At 39.6% G+C, this 13,759-nt stretch overlaps 1 protein-coding gene across 5 annotated transcripts in view; it reads left to right on the top strand.

Annotated features, from left to right (window-relative positions):
• The window catches only part of LOC117553456 (echinoderm microtubule-associated protein-like 6), a 71,019-nt gene that overhangs the window by 41,068 nt on the left and 16,192 nt on the right, over nt 1-13,759 (top strand). For all 5 annotated transcript variants that reach the window (XM_034227386.1, XM_034227390.1, XM_034227387.1 and 2 more), the window contains 11 exons: nt 3,116-3,302; nt 4,060-4,165; nt 4,676-4,769; nt 6,045-6,145; nt 7,131-7,333; nt 8,607-8,718; nt 9,261-9,388; nt 9,852-9,993; nt 10,368-10,520; nt 13,051-13,182; nt 13,532-13,620. In XM_034227386.1, the coding sequence (XP_034083277.1) occupies nt 3,116-3,302; nt 4,060-4,165; nt 4,676-4,769; nt 6,045-6,145; nt 7,131-7,333; nt 8,607-8,718; nt 9,261-9,388; nt 9,852-9,993; nt 10,368-10,520; nt 13,051-13,182; nt 13,532-13,620 (1,447 nt within the window). The remainder of the gene's footprint in view (nt 1-3,115; nt 3,303-4,059; nt 4,166-4,675; nt 4,770-6,044; nt 6,146-7,130; nt 7,334-8,606; nt 8,719-9,260; nt 9,389-9,851; nt 9,994-10,367; nt 10,521-13,050; nt 13,183-13,531; nt 13,621-13,759) is intronic.

The following is a 13,759-nucleotide window of genomic DNA, read 5'->3' as shown; positions in this document are numbered from 1 at the left end:
AAGTCTATGAGAAAATGAGCCTGTTTCTGAACATGATTTATCGCATCAGTAAACAGCTCCTCATGTGTTTTCCTGTCTTTATTTGTTTGCATTTCCAGCATAACATTACTTGCTTGCTGGCTTACTAAATTGTTAGCCTTGGTGGCTTCTAGTTGCGGAAATGTTAACACAGAAAGGCAAGAATATCGTGTACACAATTTCCTCTGTCGTCACAACAATCTGACAAATTCCATTTAAAGGTTAGCTTCGCACTCTTGGGAATTGACCAATTAAGCAGAGGTGGGAAGTAGTGGAGTACAAATACTTCGTTACTGTACTTAAGTACATTTTTATGGTATCAGTACTTTACTCCACTCTGAGGACTTTTTACTTTGACTTCTTACATGTTGAACCCAAATACCTGAACTTTCTACTTCTTACATGTTGAACCCAAATACCTGTACTTTCTACTTCTTACATGTTGAACACAAATACCTGTACTTTCTACTTCTAACATGTTGAACTCAAATACCTGTACTTTCTACTTCTTACATGTTGAACACAAATACCTGTACTTTCTACTTCTTACATGTTGAACACAAATACCTGAACTTTCTACTTCTTACATGTTGAACCCAAATACCTGTACTTTCTACTTCTTACATGTTGAACACAAATACCTGTACTTTCTACTTCTTACATGTTGAACACAAATACCTGTACTTTCTACTTCTTACATGTTGAACACAAATACCTGTACTTTCTACTTCTAACATGTTGAACTCAAATACCTGTACTTTCTACTTCTTACATGTTGAACACAAATACCTGTACTTTCTACTTCTTACATGTTGAACACAAATACCTGAACTTTCTACTTCTCACATGTTGAACTCAAATACCTGTACTTTCTACTTCTCACATGTTGAACTCAAATACCTGTACTTTCTACTTCTTACATGTTGAACACAAATACCTGTACTTTCTACTTCTTACATGTTGAACTCAAATACCTGTACTTTCTACTTCTCACATGTTGAACTCAAATACCTGTACTTTCTACTTCTCACATGTTGAACTCAAATACCTGTACTTTCTACTTCTCACATGTTGAACCCAAATACCTGTACTTTCTACTTCTTACATGTTGAACACAAATACCTGAACTTTCTACTTCTCACATGTTGAACTCAAATACCTGTACTTTCTACTTCTCACATGTTGAACCCAAATACCTGTACTTTCTACTTCTTACATGTTGAACACAAATACCTGAACTTTCTACTTCTCACATGTTGAACCCAAATACCTGTACTTTCTACTTCTTACATGTTGAACTCAAATACCTGTACTTTCTACTTCTTACATGTTGAACACAAATACCTGTACTTTCTACTTCTTACATGTTGAACTCAAATACCTGTACTTTCTACTTCTTACATGTTGAACACAAATACCTGTACTTTCTACTTCTCACATGTTGAACTCAAATACCTGTACTTTCTACTTCTCACATGTTGAACCCAAATACCTGTACTTTCTACTTCTTACATGTTGAACACAAATACCTGAACTTTCTACTTCTCACATGTTGAACCCAAATACCTGTACTTTCTACTTCTTACATGTTGAACACAAATACCTGAACTTTCTACTTCTCACATGTTGAACTCAAATACCTGTACTTTCTACTTCTCACATGTTGAACCCAAATACCTGTACTTTCTACTTCTTACATGTTGAACACAAATACCTGAACTTTCTACTTCTCACATGTTGAACCCAAATACCTGTACTTTCTACTTCTTACATGTTGAACTCAAATACCTGTACTTTCTACTTCTTACATGTTGAACACAAATACCTGTACTTTCTACTTCTTACATGTTGAACTCAAATACCTGTACTTTCTACTTCTTACATGTTGAACACAAATACCTGTACTTTCTACTTCTCACATGTTGAACTCAAATACCTGTACTTTCTACTTCTCACATGTTGAACCCAAATACCTGTACTTTCTACTTCTTACATGTTGAACACAAATACCTGAACTTTCTACTTCTCACATGTTGAACCCAAATACCTGTACTTTCTACTTCTTACATGTTGAACTCAAATACCTGTACTTTCTACTTCTTACATGTTGAACACAAATACCTGTACTTTCTACTTCTCACATGTTGAACCCAAATACCTGTACTTTCTACTTCTTACATGTTGAACACAAATACCTGAACTTTCTACTTCTCACATGTTGAACCCAAATATCTGTACTTTCTACTTCTCACATGTTGAACTCAAATACCTGTACTTTCTACTTCTTACATGTTGAACTCAAATACCTGTACTTTCTACTTCTTACATGTTGAACACAAATACCTGTACTTTCTACTTCTTACATGTTGAACTCAAATACCTGTACTTTCTACTTCTCACATGTTGAACACAAATACCTGTACTTTCTACTTCTTACATGTTGAACTCAAATACCTGTACTTTCTACTTCTTACATGTTGAACTCAAATACCTGTACTTTCTACTTCTCTCATTTTCCAAACAGCTGGTTCCTTTAGTCTGAATGTGTGTTTGGTGGCGTGATCATTATTCTTTAGAGTCATTGCGTGCCTATTGATTTGAACACGATCCGTGTATCCATCATTTCCTGGTCTTCTCTAAAGAAGAGGGACCAATGAAAACGTTGTCATGTTGCCGTTGTTCAGCATGGAAACATTCATTAGCTAACAATGACATTATTGTTCTATTAATATAAAGGGAGGTCAGGTACTCTTTAAAACAGCTGCTAGTTATGGGTACTTTTTACTGAAGTACATTTCAAAGCCCTCTTTACTTTTACTTGAGTAAAGAAGTTTAGTCAGTACTTCTACTTTTACCAGAGTATTGTTAAACACGAGTATCTGTACTTCTACTTGAGTAAAGGATGTGTGTACTTCTGCCATCTCTGCAATTAAGAAGCAGTGTGTTGGTATTCAATTGTGTGTGTGTGTGTGTGTGTGTGTGTGTGTGTGTGTGTGTGTGTGTGTGTGTGTGTGTGTGTGTGTGTGTGTGTGTGTGTGTGTGTGTGTGTGTGTGTGTGTGTGTCTGTGTGTGTCTGTGTCTGTGTGTGTGTGTGAAGGTACCGTGGTTATGACTGCAGGAACAACCTGTTCTACACACAGGGGGGGGAGGTGCTGTACCACGTGGCGGCGGTGGGCGTGGTCTACAGCCGGACGCTGCACACACAGCGCTTCTACCTGGGACACGACGACGACATCCTGAGCCTCAGCATCCACCCTCTGAAGGACTACGCTGCTACAGGACAGGTGCACACACACACACACACACACACACACACTCACACACACACACACACACACACACACACACACACACACACAGAGATACAGACAGATACACATACAGTATACAGTATGCATTATACATTTACTCATAATCGTGTTATAGCATTGTATAATTATTTTTATAAGAACTTATGCATATTCACAATGCTTAATACCAATAATAACTTGCATTATAAGAATTTCATAATGACTTTAAGGTCCAGTATTACAGTAAAATACATCTTATTGCTGCTCTCTCATTGGTCTTTTTTGCAAGGATTATATAGTTGCGATAGTTGTAATACAATAAAGTAATATAATGCATTATATTAACCCTAATAATGCATGTTAATGTGATGATACGTTTTTTTTCAAGTGTTCATTGAGTGCTTTAAAGGTAGGGTAGGTAAGAATGGAGAAACCAGCTCGAGTGCGCTAGAATTTGAAAGCAACCGGACAAAATCTGCCCCTTCCTTCAGACTTCCTCACAGAGCCCCTCCTCCAACACACACGAACGCGCTCATGACCAATGAGGGCACGAGATAAGTTTGTGCACAGATGGAAGGCTGACAGGATAATATAATAAAATGCTTTGCAATGTGCTTGTAAATCACTGTAATGTCATTATTACCTTGTCTTTTGATACAATGCGGTTGTTAATTAAACAAATATCAATCATTTTACTATCGAAATGTAATTTAAACATGTAAATGTTAGTATCATGCATGTGTGTGTTCAGGTGGGGCGGGACCCGGCCATCCATGTGTGGGACGTCCAGACTCTGAAGTGTCTCTCTCTGCTGAGAGGTTTCCACCAGAGAGGAGTGTGTGCTCTGGACTTCTCAGGTAACCTGTGTGTGTGTGTGTGTGTGTGTGTGTGTGTGTGTGTGTGTGTGTGTGTGTGTGTGTGTGTGTGTGTGTGTGTGTGTGTGTGTGTGTGTGTGTGTGTGTGTGTGTGTGTGTGTGTGTGTGTGTGTGGTGCGTGCGTGCGTGCGTGCGTGCGTGCGTGCGTGCGTGCGTGCGTGCGTGTGTGTGTGTGTGTGTGTGTGTGTGTGTGTGTGTGTGTGTGTGTGTGTGTGTGTGTGTGTGTGTCACATTAGCTGCTTGGTCACTTAAAAAATGTCTCAGGCACCTTTTTAAGTTGAATTTTGATGCGCATCGTCATCCTTGAAACTCTGTTGGGATGTTGACTAAATGCTTGACGCACATTTTCTCATAAAGGCTCTGAGATCAAATAATGAGATTTGTATGGAGGAATAAAGAGTGTCTCCTGGTGTTAGAGGTGTCAGGTCTGTTTGTTGTGTTTGAGAATAAACTCTCGTCCTGCTTTATTTCCTCTGGGTGCTCCTGCTGCAGCTGATGGGAAGAGTCTGGTGTCGGTGGGACTCGATGACGGACACTCGATCGTGATCTGGGACTGGAAGCGAGGAGAGAAACTCGCTACTGCCTGGTACTGTATATTAAAATACTAGTCACTGCTACAAGGTACAACAACATACTCTAAGCTACTGCAAGCTCTGAAAATAAACTAAAATACCTATAATAAGTGTTTTCTACGTTACTTCTACTACCACTCAGACTGATACAAAGCTGTAAATATTAACATTACTACCAATGTTACTACTTCTAGTACAAGTAATTAAACATTGGTGATGATACAGTGACAAAGTGTTGTGTTATAATCTAGGATTTATTACATTTTAAACCTTATATGGCAAGAAGAACTCTTAAAGGAGACCTATCATGCAAAATGCACTTTTGTATGTATTTTATACATCAATGTGTCCCCGGTGTGTCGGGGAACTCACGCAGCGTCAGAAAATAAAACCCTCTCTCTTTTCCTCCGTACCCAAATCTCTAAAAACGGGCTACAACGGAGCTGATCCAGATTTGCGTCCGATATGACGTAATATCTGAAATGTGGACCCACGGCCCAATCAGAAACGTTGCTATCAGAAACAATGCCCGACTGTTTTGGACGTAATATGGTCGGTGTTTACATTAGCATCGCTAACACTCAGAGCTAACCTGTACTGGAGAGCATGTGTGTGAAGAAGCAGGAAGTAAAAAGGAACTCACCTTGTGGTATAACCGGCAAGAGAGAAAGCCTTTGAGCTCCAGACTGTTTCAGAGAGAATCCTTGATAATCCATGATATGGCGTTTCATCGCGGCAGCATTTAGTTTAGACAGTAGCTGCCGGGTCCCGCATGAGCTCAGCCCCCTCCTTTTTTATTTGATCTATTTTTTATTTGTCAAGCTTTATCCCCCAAATCAGCACTTTTGAAACAGGAAGTGAAATAGAGGGATATGAGGCATGTCTAGAATGGGTGATCTGTTTGGTATTTTGAGCAAAACACTTCATAGACATGTTTTTTATATATCTTTATATATCTGAGTCCTATGATATTGCCTACAAATAGCACGATAGGTGACCTTTAAACTAGGCAGAAGCTGACTGATTGCATTGACATTATTTTGCTGATTCATGTCTTATCTGGCATTGAATTGTGTAACACACTTTCCTCCTCACTTGCACTTTAAACATGTATAAATCACTTTGTATGTTCTTTAATGCCGTTGCAAAGTACTCTGGGACTTATGTGTGTGAAAAGCGCTATAAAAAGAAATGTTACTTACATTTTTGGGGCGTAAAGTTGGAGTATAAATCCTCTTTCTTCGTCCTTATCCTGCACTTTCTGTGTACCTGTGTCTCCTTCTCTGCAGGGGTCACAAGGAGAAGATATTTGTGGTGAAGTGTAATCCCATGCTGATGGACAAGCTGGTCACTGTGGGAATCAAACACATCCAGTTCTGGCAACATGCGGGTAAAACTGCAGGCAGGATGCACAAAGTTGTGTTATGTTACTGTGAAAAAAGTAGTTTGTGTGCTTGGACTTGAGGAAGTTAGGAGTATTATTCTTCCGTCTTCATGTGTAATTTGCTACTTCTAGTTTTTTGTTATTGCCCTTTGTGTTGGGTTTAATTCCCATAATTCTTACCATATAAATAATTTACAGTCTGTTGTCTTTTTCTGACCTTTTGCTGCAGCCGGCGTCCCGAAAGAGACAATTAGAGTCTGAAATTGCTTGTAATGAGGACTCCTCTGTGAATATTAGTAATATTTTCTGACCTTTAGACGAGAGGTTTTTAAACTGCGAGGAGCTTGCTAATGGAAAACAAACACGAGGCTAAATACAAACATAGCAAGCTTCTTTAAAACACATTTCATCTAAATCCACTCTCTCTGGTCATAACTCAGTCAAATCTGAACATGCATATGTTTTCAGATTCAGGGTGAATTCTTTTTCAAGGAGATATCATTACCGACTAAGCCCATTGGACCAATCCGTGGAGCCGTTACGTCCGCGGAGCCATTCAATTCGGACCAATCTGCGGACTTCCTCACACACACACACACACTCAATCTTTTCTCAGCTGCAGCTCCGCGGATTTCTCAGCCAGAGACGGCGGGACGCGGCAAGGCTATGACTCTGTGTGTCTATGTCTATGGTGTGAGCACACACACAGAGTCACAGCCAGGCTGCGGGTGTGTGTGTGTGTGTGTGTGCTCGGGCTGGTTTCGGGCTGTGTCTCGCTGTCAGAGAGTGAATGCACATACTATACAGAGATGCTGTATGAGAAACCAATGTGAGTTTGGAACATTGCACAATGTAAATCTATTCTAGTAGACCTCAACAATGGAAATTTGATCGGTAGAAATGGCCATGACATGGGACCTTTAACTACAAAGAGAGATTTGTGTGTTTCATTTATTGAGTTAAATCTGATTTTCCTCTGCTGGTCCTCCAGGTGGCGGTCTGACCTTTAAGCGCGGTGCGTTCAGGGCCGTGGCGCGTCCGGAGACCATGATGTCGGTGTGTTACGGCCGCAGCGAGGCGTTGGTGTTCTCTGGCGGAGCAACAGGAGACGTTTACATCTGGAAGGAAGCGCTGCTGCTGAAAACCATCAAAGCCCACGATGGACCTGTGTTCGCCATGTTCTCCCTCGACAAGGTGTGTGTGTGTGTGTGTGTGTGTGTGTGTGTGTGTGTGTGTGTGTGTGTGTGTGTGTGTGTGTGTGTGTGTGTGTGTGTGTGTGTGTGTGTGTGTGTGTGTGTGTGTGTGTGTGTGTGTGTGTGTGTGTGTGTGTGTGTGTGTGTGTGTGTGTGTGTGTGCGTGCATGCGAGAAAGAGAGAGACATATTTTTGGATGAACAATGCAGAATCTTCATAAATCCACATTTGGGCTTTTTATTATAGTTAATTTGCAAACAGGAACTCCTGCTAAAAGCTAATTGATATTTACTATATTGAAATATAGGAGGAAATAAAAGGAATCAGAAATACGTTAATTGCCAAGTATGTTTTAGACAAAGTTGTATTATGAATTTAAAATAGAAATGACTATAAAATGATATACAACATATGAATGAAATGTGGATGAAGACAAATTAAACAATATTCTAGACATTTCAGAAAATGACTCATCTAACTGTTTCCATACAGCTCCCTGCTGTAATTATGACTTCTGTATCTTATAATTATAATGAAGTATGAATTAACATCTGATAATTACAGGTTAGCAGGTGTTTCAGTGACCTGATTAAGATTCACAGCTTCTTTCCCGGTGCAGAGAGTTTTGACTCAGGGTGTCAGGGAATGTTATATAAAACTCAGAGGGAAACTAAGTTTAAAATAGATTTTATTCAAACACAACGACAACTGTGTGAGAGTCTTTGGAGGAAAGACTGAAGGGTGGCAGCTGTGACAGAGGGGGGAGGAGGGGGGGAAATGTGGAAGGAATCGAGGAAGGAAGAAAGGAGCGAAGGAAGTAACAAAAGAAGGAAGAGGGAAGAAAGAAGGAAGGAAGGATTTCAGGAAGGAAGCCAAGAAAAGGGAAAAAGGAAGGAAGGAAGAGAGAATGAAGAAAGGAGCGAAGGAAGTAACAAAATAAGGAAGAAAGAAAGAAGGAAGGATTTAAGGAAGGAAGCCAAGAAAAGGGAAGAAGGAAGGAAGGAAGAGAGGAGGAATAAACAAGAAAATGGGAGAAAGGGAGCGGGAAGGAAAGAAGGAGCAGTTTTATTCATTCCAAAACATTATTCAGAGATAATTTCATAACGTTTTCTACGTCAAGTTAAATGTAATAACAATACTTTTACTTGAATTGTAATCTGTTGATCTTACTTTGAATTGAATTGGACTTTAGGTCTGAGTGATGTTACTTGTACTGCCTTTTAAACTCCTATAATAACTGAGAGCAAATACATAACTTGTAATAATGATTCCAGGGTTTTGTGACGGGGGGTAAGGACGGCGTGGTGGAGCTGTGGGACGACATGTTCGAGCGCTGCCTGAAGACGTACGCCATCAAGAGAGCCTCGCTGTCCCCGGGGTCCAAAGGTACACACGGATACTATATTATGTATATTTATAATATACACCCTAATAAAAACAAGTAAGAGCCCTCTAACAACCAATCAAATGTAAGAGGATTAAAGAACTCGTACATTTTCCCAAGAAATTGTAGAACTGTGGGAAAGAAATGCTCTTTTAATCCTTTATTAAACATATTTTGATAACAAACTTAGTTAAAAACGTCTAACAGATATTCAAGGTAGCATTAATGTAATAATTATAGTATATTATATAATCCTTAAACAAGCAACATATCTAATCAAAGAGAAGAAACATTTATGAATAATGGAACATAACAAAACGTATTTTGTATCCAACAGCGCCATCAGGTGGACGTATGGGGACACGCACAACTGTTTGTAGAAATGTAATAAATGTGTTTCTGTCATTTTAAACCTGTGTGTGTGTGTGTGTGTGTGTGTGTGTGTGTGTTGTGTGTGTGTGTGTGTGTGTGTGTGTGTGTGTGTGTGTGTGTGTGTGTGTGTGTGTGTGTGTGTGTGTGTGTGTGTGTGTGTGTGTGCGTGCAGGCCTGCTGCTGGAGGACAACCCCTCCATCAGAGCCCTCACTCTGGGTCACGGTCACATCTTGGTGGGAACCAAAAACGGAGAGGTTGTGGAGATCGACAAAACCGGACCCATGACCCTACTCGTGCAGGTATGTGTGTGTGTGTGTGTGTTTGTGTGTGTGTGTGTGTGTGTGTGTGTGTGTGTGTGTGTGTGTGTGTGTGTGTGTTTTAATCATTTAAACTGAAAAACAAAGTGCCCATGACAACAGGCCAAACACCATCTGCTGAGGAAGATCATGTGGTATATAGAAAGTGTGTGCGAGTGAGCGTGTGTTTGAATGAGAAAGGACCTTAGGAGGAGGTATTTTTACATTTCTGGCAGTCTGGTATAGCACCTGTTGCCATGGTGAAGAGAGCTGTCCGAAGATCTATCAGCACACACACACACACACACACACACACACACACACACACACACACACACACACACACAACCACACATACAAATGTTATCGAATACACATTCACAGATGCATGCAAATGTATGTGAAATTGTGTGTTTATAAACCTGTTTTTCAACGTGTGTGTGTGTGTGTGTGTGTGCGTGTGCAGGGTCACATGGAGGGTGAGGTTTGGGGTCTGGCTCCTCACCCCCTCCTCCACGTCTGCGCCACTGTCAGCGATGATAAGACTCTGAGACTCTGGGAGACGTCGAGCAATCACCGCATGGTGGCCGTCCGCAAGCTGAGGAGAGGTGTTTGATCTATTCGCTACAAATCCTAGATATTTGACATTATTTTCCATTCATCAGTATTTTTATTACGATACGATACGATAATACTTTATTGATCAGATCAAGTCTGAAATTTAACTTGCATCACAGCAGCTCCATGTGTAACATCGACATAGACAAATATCAAGAGACAATACAATTTATGTGTTTTACTATTTAAAATGAATATAAATAAACAGAAGACAGCTATAAATGGGCTACCAATTTTTTTCCCTATCCATTCACTACAAATCCTAGATATTTGACATTCTTTTCCACATATAAGATAAATAAACTGAACAGAGGTAAAGAAAGCTAATTGAATACAGTTTTAATACTTTCCCACATTCCTCCAGGCGGTCGCTGCTGCTCCTTCTCCCCCGATGGGAAGGCCCTTGCGGTGGGTCTGAGTGACGGGGGGGTGATGGTGGTGAACGCAGACACGCTGGAGGACCTGCTGAGCTTCAACCACCGCCGAGACGCCATCTCAGACATCCGCTTCACCCCAGGTACACACACACACACACATCGACACAAATATAACCAGAGATGGCAAAAGTACACACATCCTTTACTCAAGTAGAAGTACAGATACTCGTGTTTAAATATACTCTGGTGAAAGTAGAAGTACTGACTAAACTTCTTTACTCAAGTAAAAGTAAAGAGGGCTTTGAAATGTACTTCAGTAAAAAGTACCCATAACTAGCAGCTGCTTTAAAGAGTACCTGACCTCCCTTTATATTAATAGAACAATAATGTCATTGTTAGCTAATGAATGTTTCCATGCTGAACAACGGCAACATGACAACGTTTCCATTGGTCCCTCTTCTTTAGAGAAGACCAGGAAATGATGGATACACGGATCGTGTTCAAATCAATAGGCACGCAATGACTCTAAAGAATAATGATCACGCACCAAACACACATTCAGACTAAAGGAACCAGCTGTTTGGAGAATGAGAGAAGTAGAAAGTACAAGTATTTGAGTTCAACATGTAAGAAGTAGAAAGTACAGGTATTTGAGTTCAACATGTGAGAAGTAGAAAGTACAGGTATTTGTGTTCAACATGTAAGAAGTAGAAAGTACAGGTATTTGTGTTCAACATGTAAGAAGTAGAAAGTACAGGTATTTGAGTTCAACATGTGAGAAGTAGAAAGTACAGGTATTTGAGTTCAACATGTGAGAAGTAGAAAGTACAGGTATTTGAGTTCAACATGTAAGAAGTAGAAAGTACAGGTATTTGAGTTCAACATGTGAGAAGTAGAAAGTACAGGTATTTGTGTTCAACATGTAAGAAGTAGAAAGTACAGGTATTTGTGTTCAACATGTGAGAAGTAGAAAGTACAGGTATTTGAGTTCAACATGTAAGAAGTAGAAAGTACAGGTATTTGTGTTCAAAATGTAAGAAGTAGAAAGTACAGGTATTTGTGTTCAACATGTGAGAAGTAGAAAGTACAGGTATTTGAGTTCAACATGTAAGAAGTAGAAAGTACAGGTATTTGTGTTCAACATGTAAGAAGTAGAAAGTACAGGTATTTGTGTTCAACATGTGAGAAGTAGAAAGTACAGGTATTTGAGTTCAACATGTAAGAAGTAGAAAGTACAGATATTTGAGTTCAACATGTGAGAAGTAGAAAGTACAGGTATTTGTGTTCAACATGTAAGAAGTAGAAAGTAAAGGTATTTGAGTTCAACATGTGAGAAGTAGAAAGTACAGGTATTTGAGTTCAACATGTGAGAAGTAGAAAGTACAGGTATTTGGGTTCAACATGTGAGAAGTAGAAAGTACAGGTATTTGTGTTCAACATGTGAGAAGTAGAAAGTACAGGTATTTGTGTTCAACATGTGAGAAGTAGAAAGTACAGGTATTTGGGTTCAACATGTAAGAAGTAGAAAGTACAGGTATTTGGGTTCAACATGTGAGAAGTAGAAAGTACAGGTATTTGTGTTCAACATGTGAGAAGTAGAAAGTACAGGTATTTGTGTTCAACATGTGAGAAGTAGAAAGTACAGGTATTTGTGTTCAACATGTAAGAAGTAGAAAGTACAGGTATTTGTGTTCAACATGTAAGAAGTAGAAAGTACAGGTATTTGTGTTCAACATGTGAGAAGTAGAAAGTACAGGTATTTGTGTTCAACATGTAAGAAGTAGAAAGTACAGGTATTTGTGTTCAACATGTGAGAAGTAGAAAGTACAGGTATTTGGGTTCAACATGTAAGAAGTAGAAAGTACAGGTATTTGTGTTCAACATGTAAGAAGTAGAAAGTACAGGTATTTGAGTTCAACATGTAAGAAGTAGAAAGTACAGGTATTTGAGTTCAACATGTAAGAAGTAGAAAGTACAGGTATTTGTGTTCAACATGTAAGAAGTAGAAAGTACAGGTATTTGAGTTCAACATGTGAGAAGTAGAAAGTTCAGGTATTTGGGTTCAACATGTAAGAAGTAGAAAGTATAGGTATTTGTGTTCAACATGTAAGAAGTAGAAAGTACAGGTATTTGTGTTCAACATGTAAGAAGTAGAAAGTACAGGTATTTGAGTTCAACATGTAAGAAGTAGAAAGTACAGGTATTTGAGTTCAACATGTAAGAAGTCAAAGTAAAAAGTCGTCAGAAAAATAAGTAGTGGAGTAAAGTACTGATACCAGAAAAATGTACTGTAACGAAGTATTTGTACTCCACTACTTCCCACCTCTGAATATAACTACTAGTATAGCTACTGCTCTGTGCTGAGGACTCGCATTGACCCTTTCCAAAATAATGAGCATAACTTTCAAACTAAAGGCCAAACTAATCTAATCAAGAAAATCGATTGCAGTGCCGTTTTTTGAAAAGATAAGCAAAACTTCCACTGGCATGTTTTATTTTCACAGCTAATGTCACCTACTAATAAGACTTTAATAATTGACACACACACTTTCTGGAGAGTGTGATGATTCTGGGTATGTAAAGAGATTGATAATCCTGCAAAAAAAGTGTATTTTGATAAGGTTTAGATGTGTGCCTCAGACGGTCAATCTGATGTTTCCTGGTCCTCAGACTCAGGTAAATTCCTGGCGGTGGCGTCCCATGACGGCTTCGTGGACATCTACAACGTGCAGAGCAGCAAGAGGGTGGGGATCTGCAAAGGAGCGTCCAGCTACATCACACACATCGACTGGGACCTCAAGGGTAACACACACTTTATTCGATGTTTGAAGTTTGTTTGAAACTAAGAATGTGTGATGTCGAAAACAAGTTGGAGTTTTGTAAATCTTAAATCCTCGCACTGAAGTCCTTCATTTTTTGTTTTCTTTCAAGTCTTAATAAGTCCAATCTTTTTCTGTGGTGTGTGTGTGTGTGTGTGTGTGTGTGTGTGTGTGTGTGTGTGTGTGTGTGTGTGTGTGTGTGTGTGTGTGTGTGTGTGTGTGTGTGTGTGTGTGTGTGTGTGTGTGTGTGTGTGTGTGTGTGTGTGTGTGTGTGTGTGTGTGTGTGTGTGTGTGTGTGTGTGTGTGTGTGTGTGTGTGTGTGTGTGTTGCAGGTAAACTGCTGCAGGTGAACACAGGAGCCAAAGAACAGCTTTTCTTTGAAGCTCCGAGAGGAAGAAGACAAATCATCAAAAACTCTGAGGTCAGTGTGTGTGTGTGTGTGTGTGTATATATTACTATGTTCTTGTTCATGCAACTTAAGTGTTATGTTCTGTCTTATCTTACCTCATTGTTGTGTGTGTGTGTGTGTGTGTGTGTGTGTGTGTGTGTGTGTGTGTGTG

The sequence above is a fragment of the Gymnodraco acuticeps genome, unplaced genomic scaffold (assembly GCF_902827175.1).
Source record: "Gymnodraco acuticeps unplaced genomic scaffold, fGymAcu1.1, whole genome shotgun sequence".
Classification (NCBI taxonomy): Eukaryota; Metazoa; Chordata; class Actinopteri; order Perciformes; family Bathydraconidae; genus Gymnodraco; species Gymnodraco acuticeps.
Note: the sequence above shows the minus strand (reverse complement) of the source record. Positions and strands in the feature narration are given on the sequence as shown.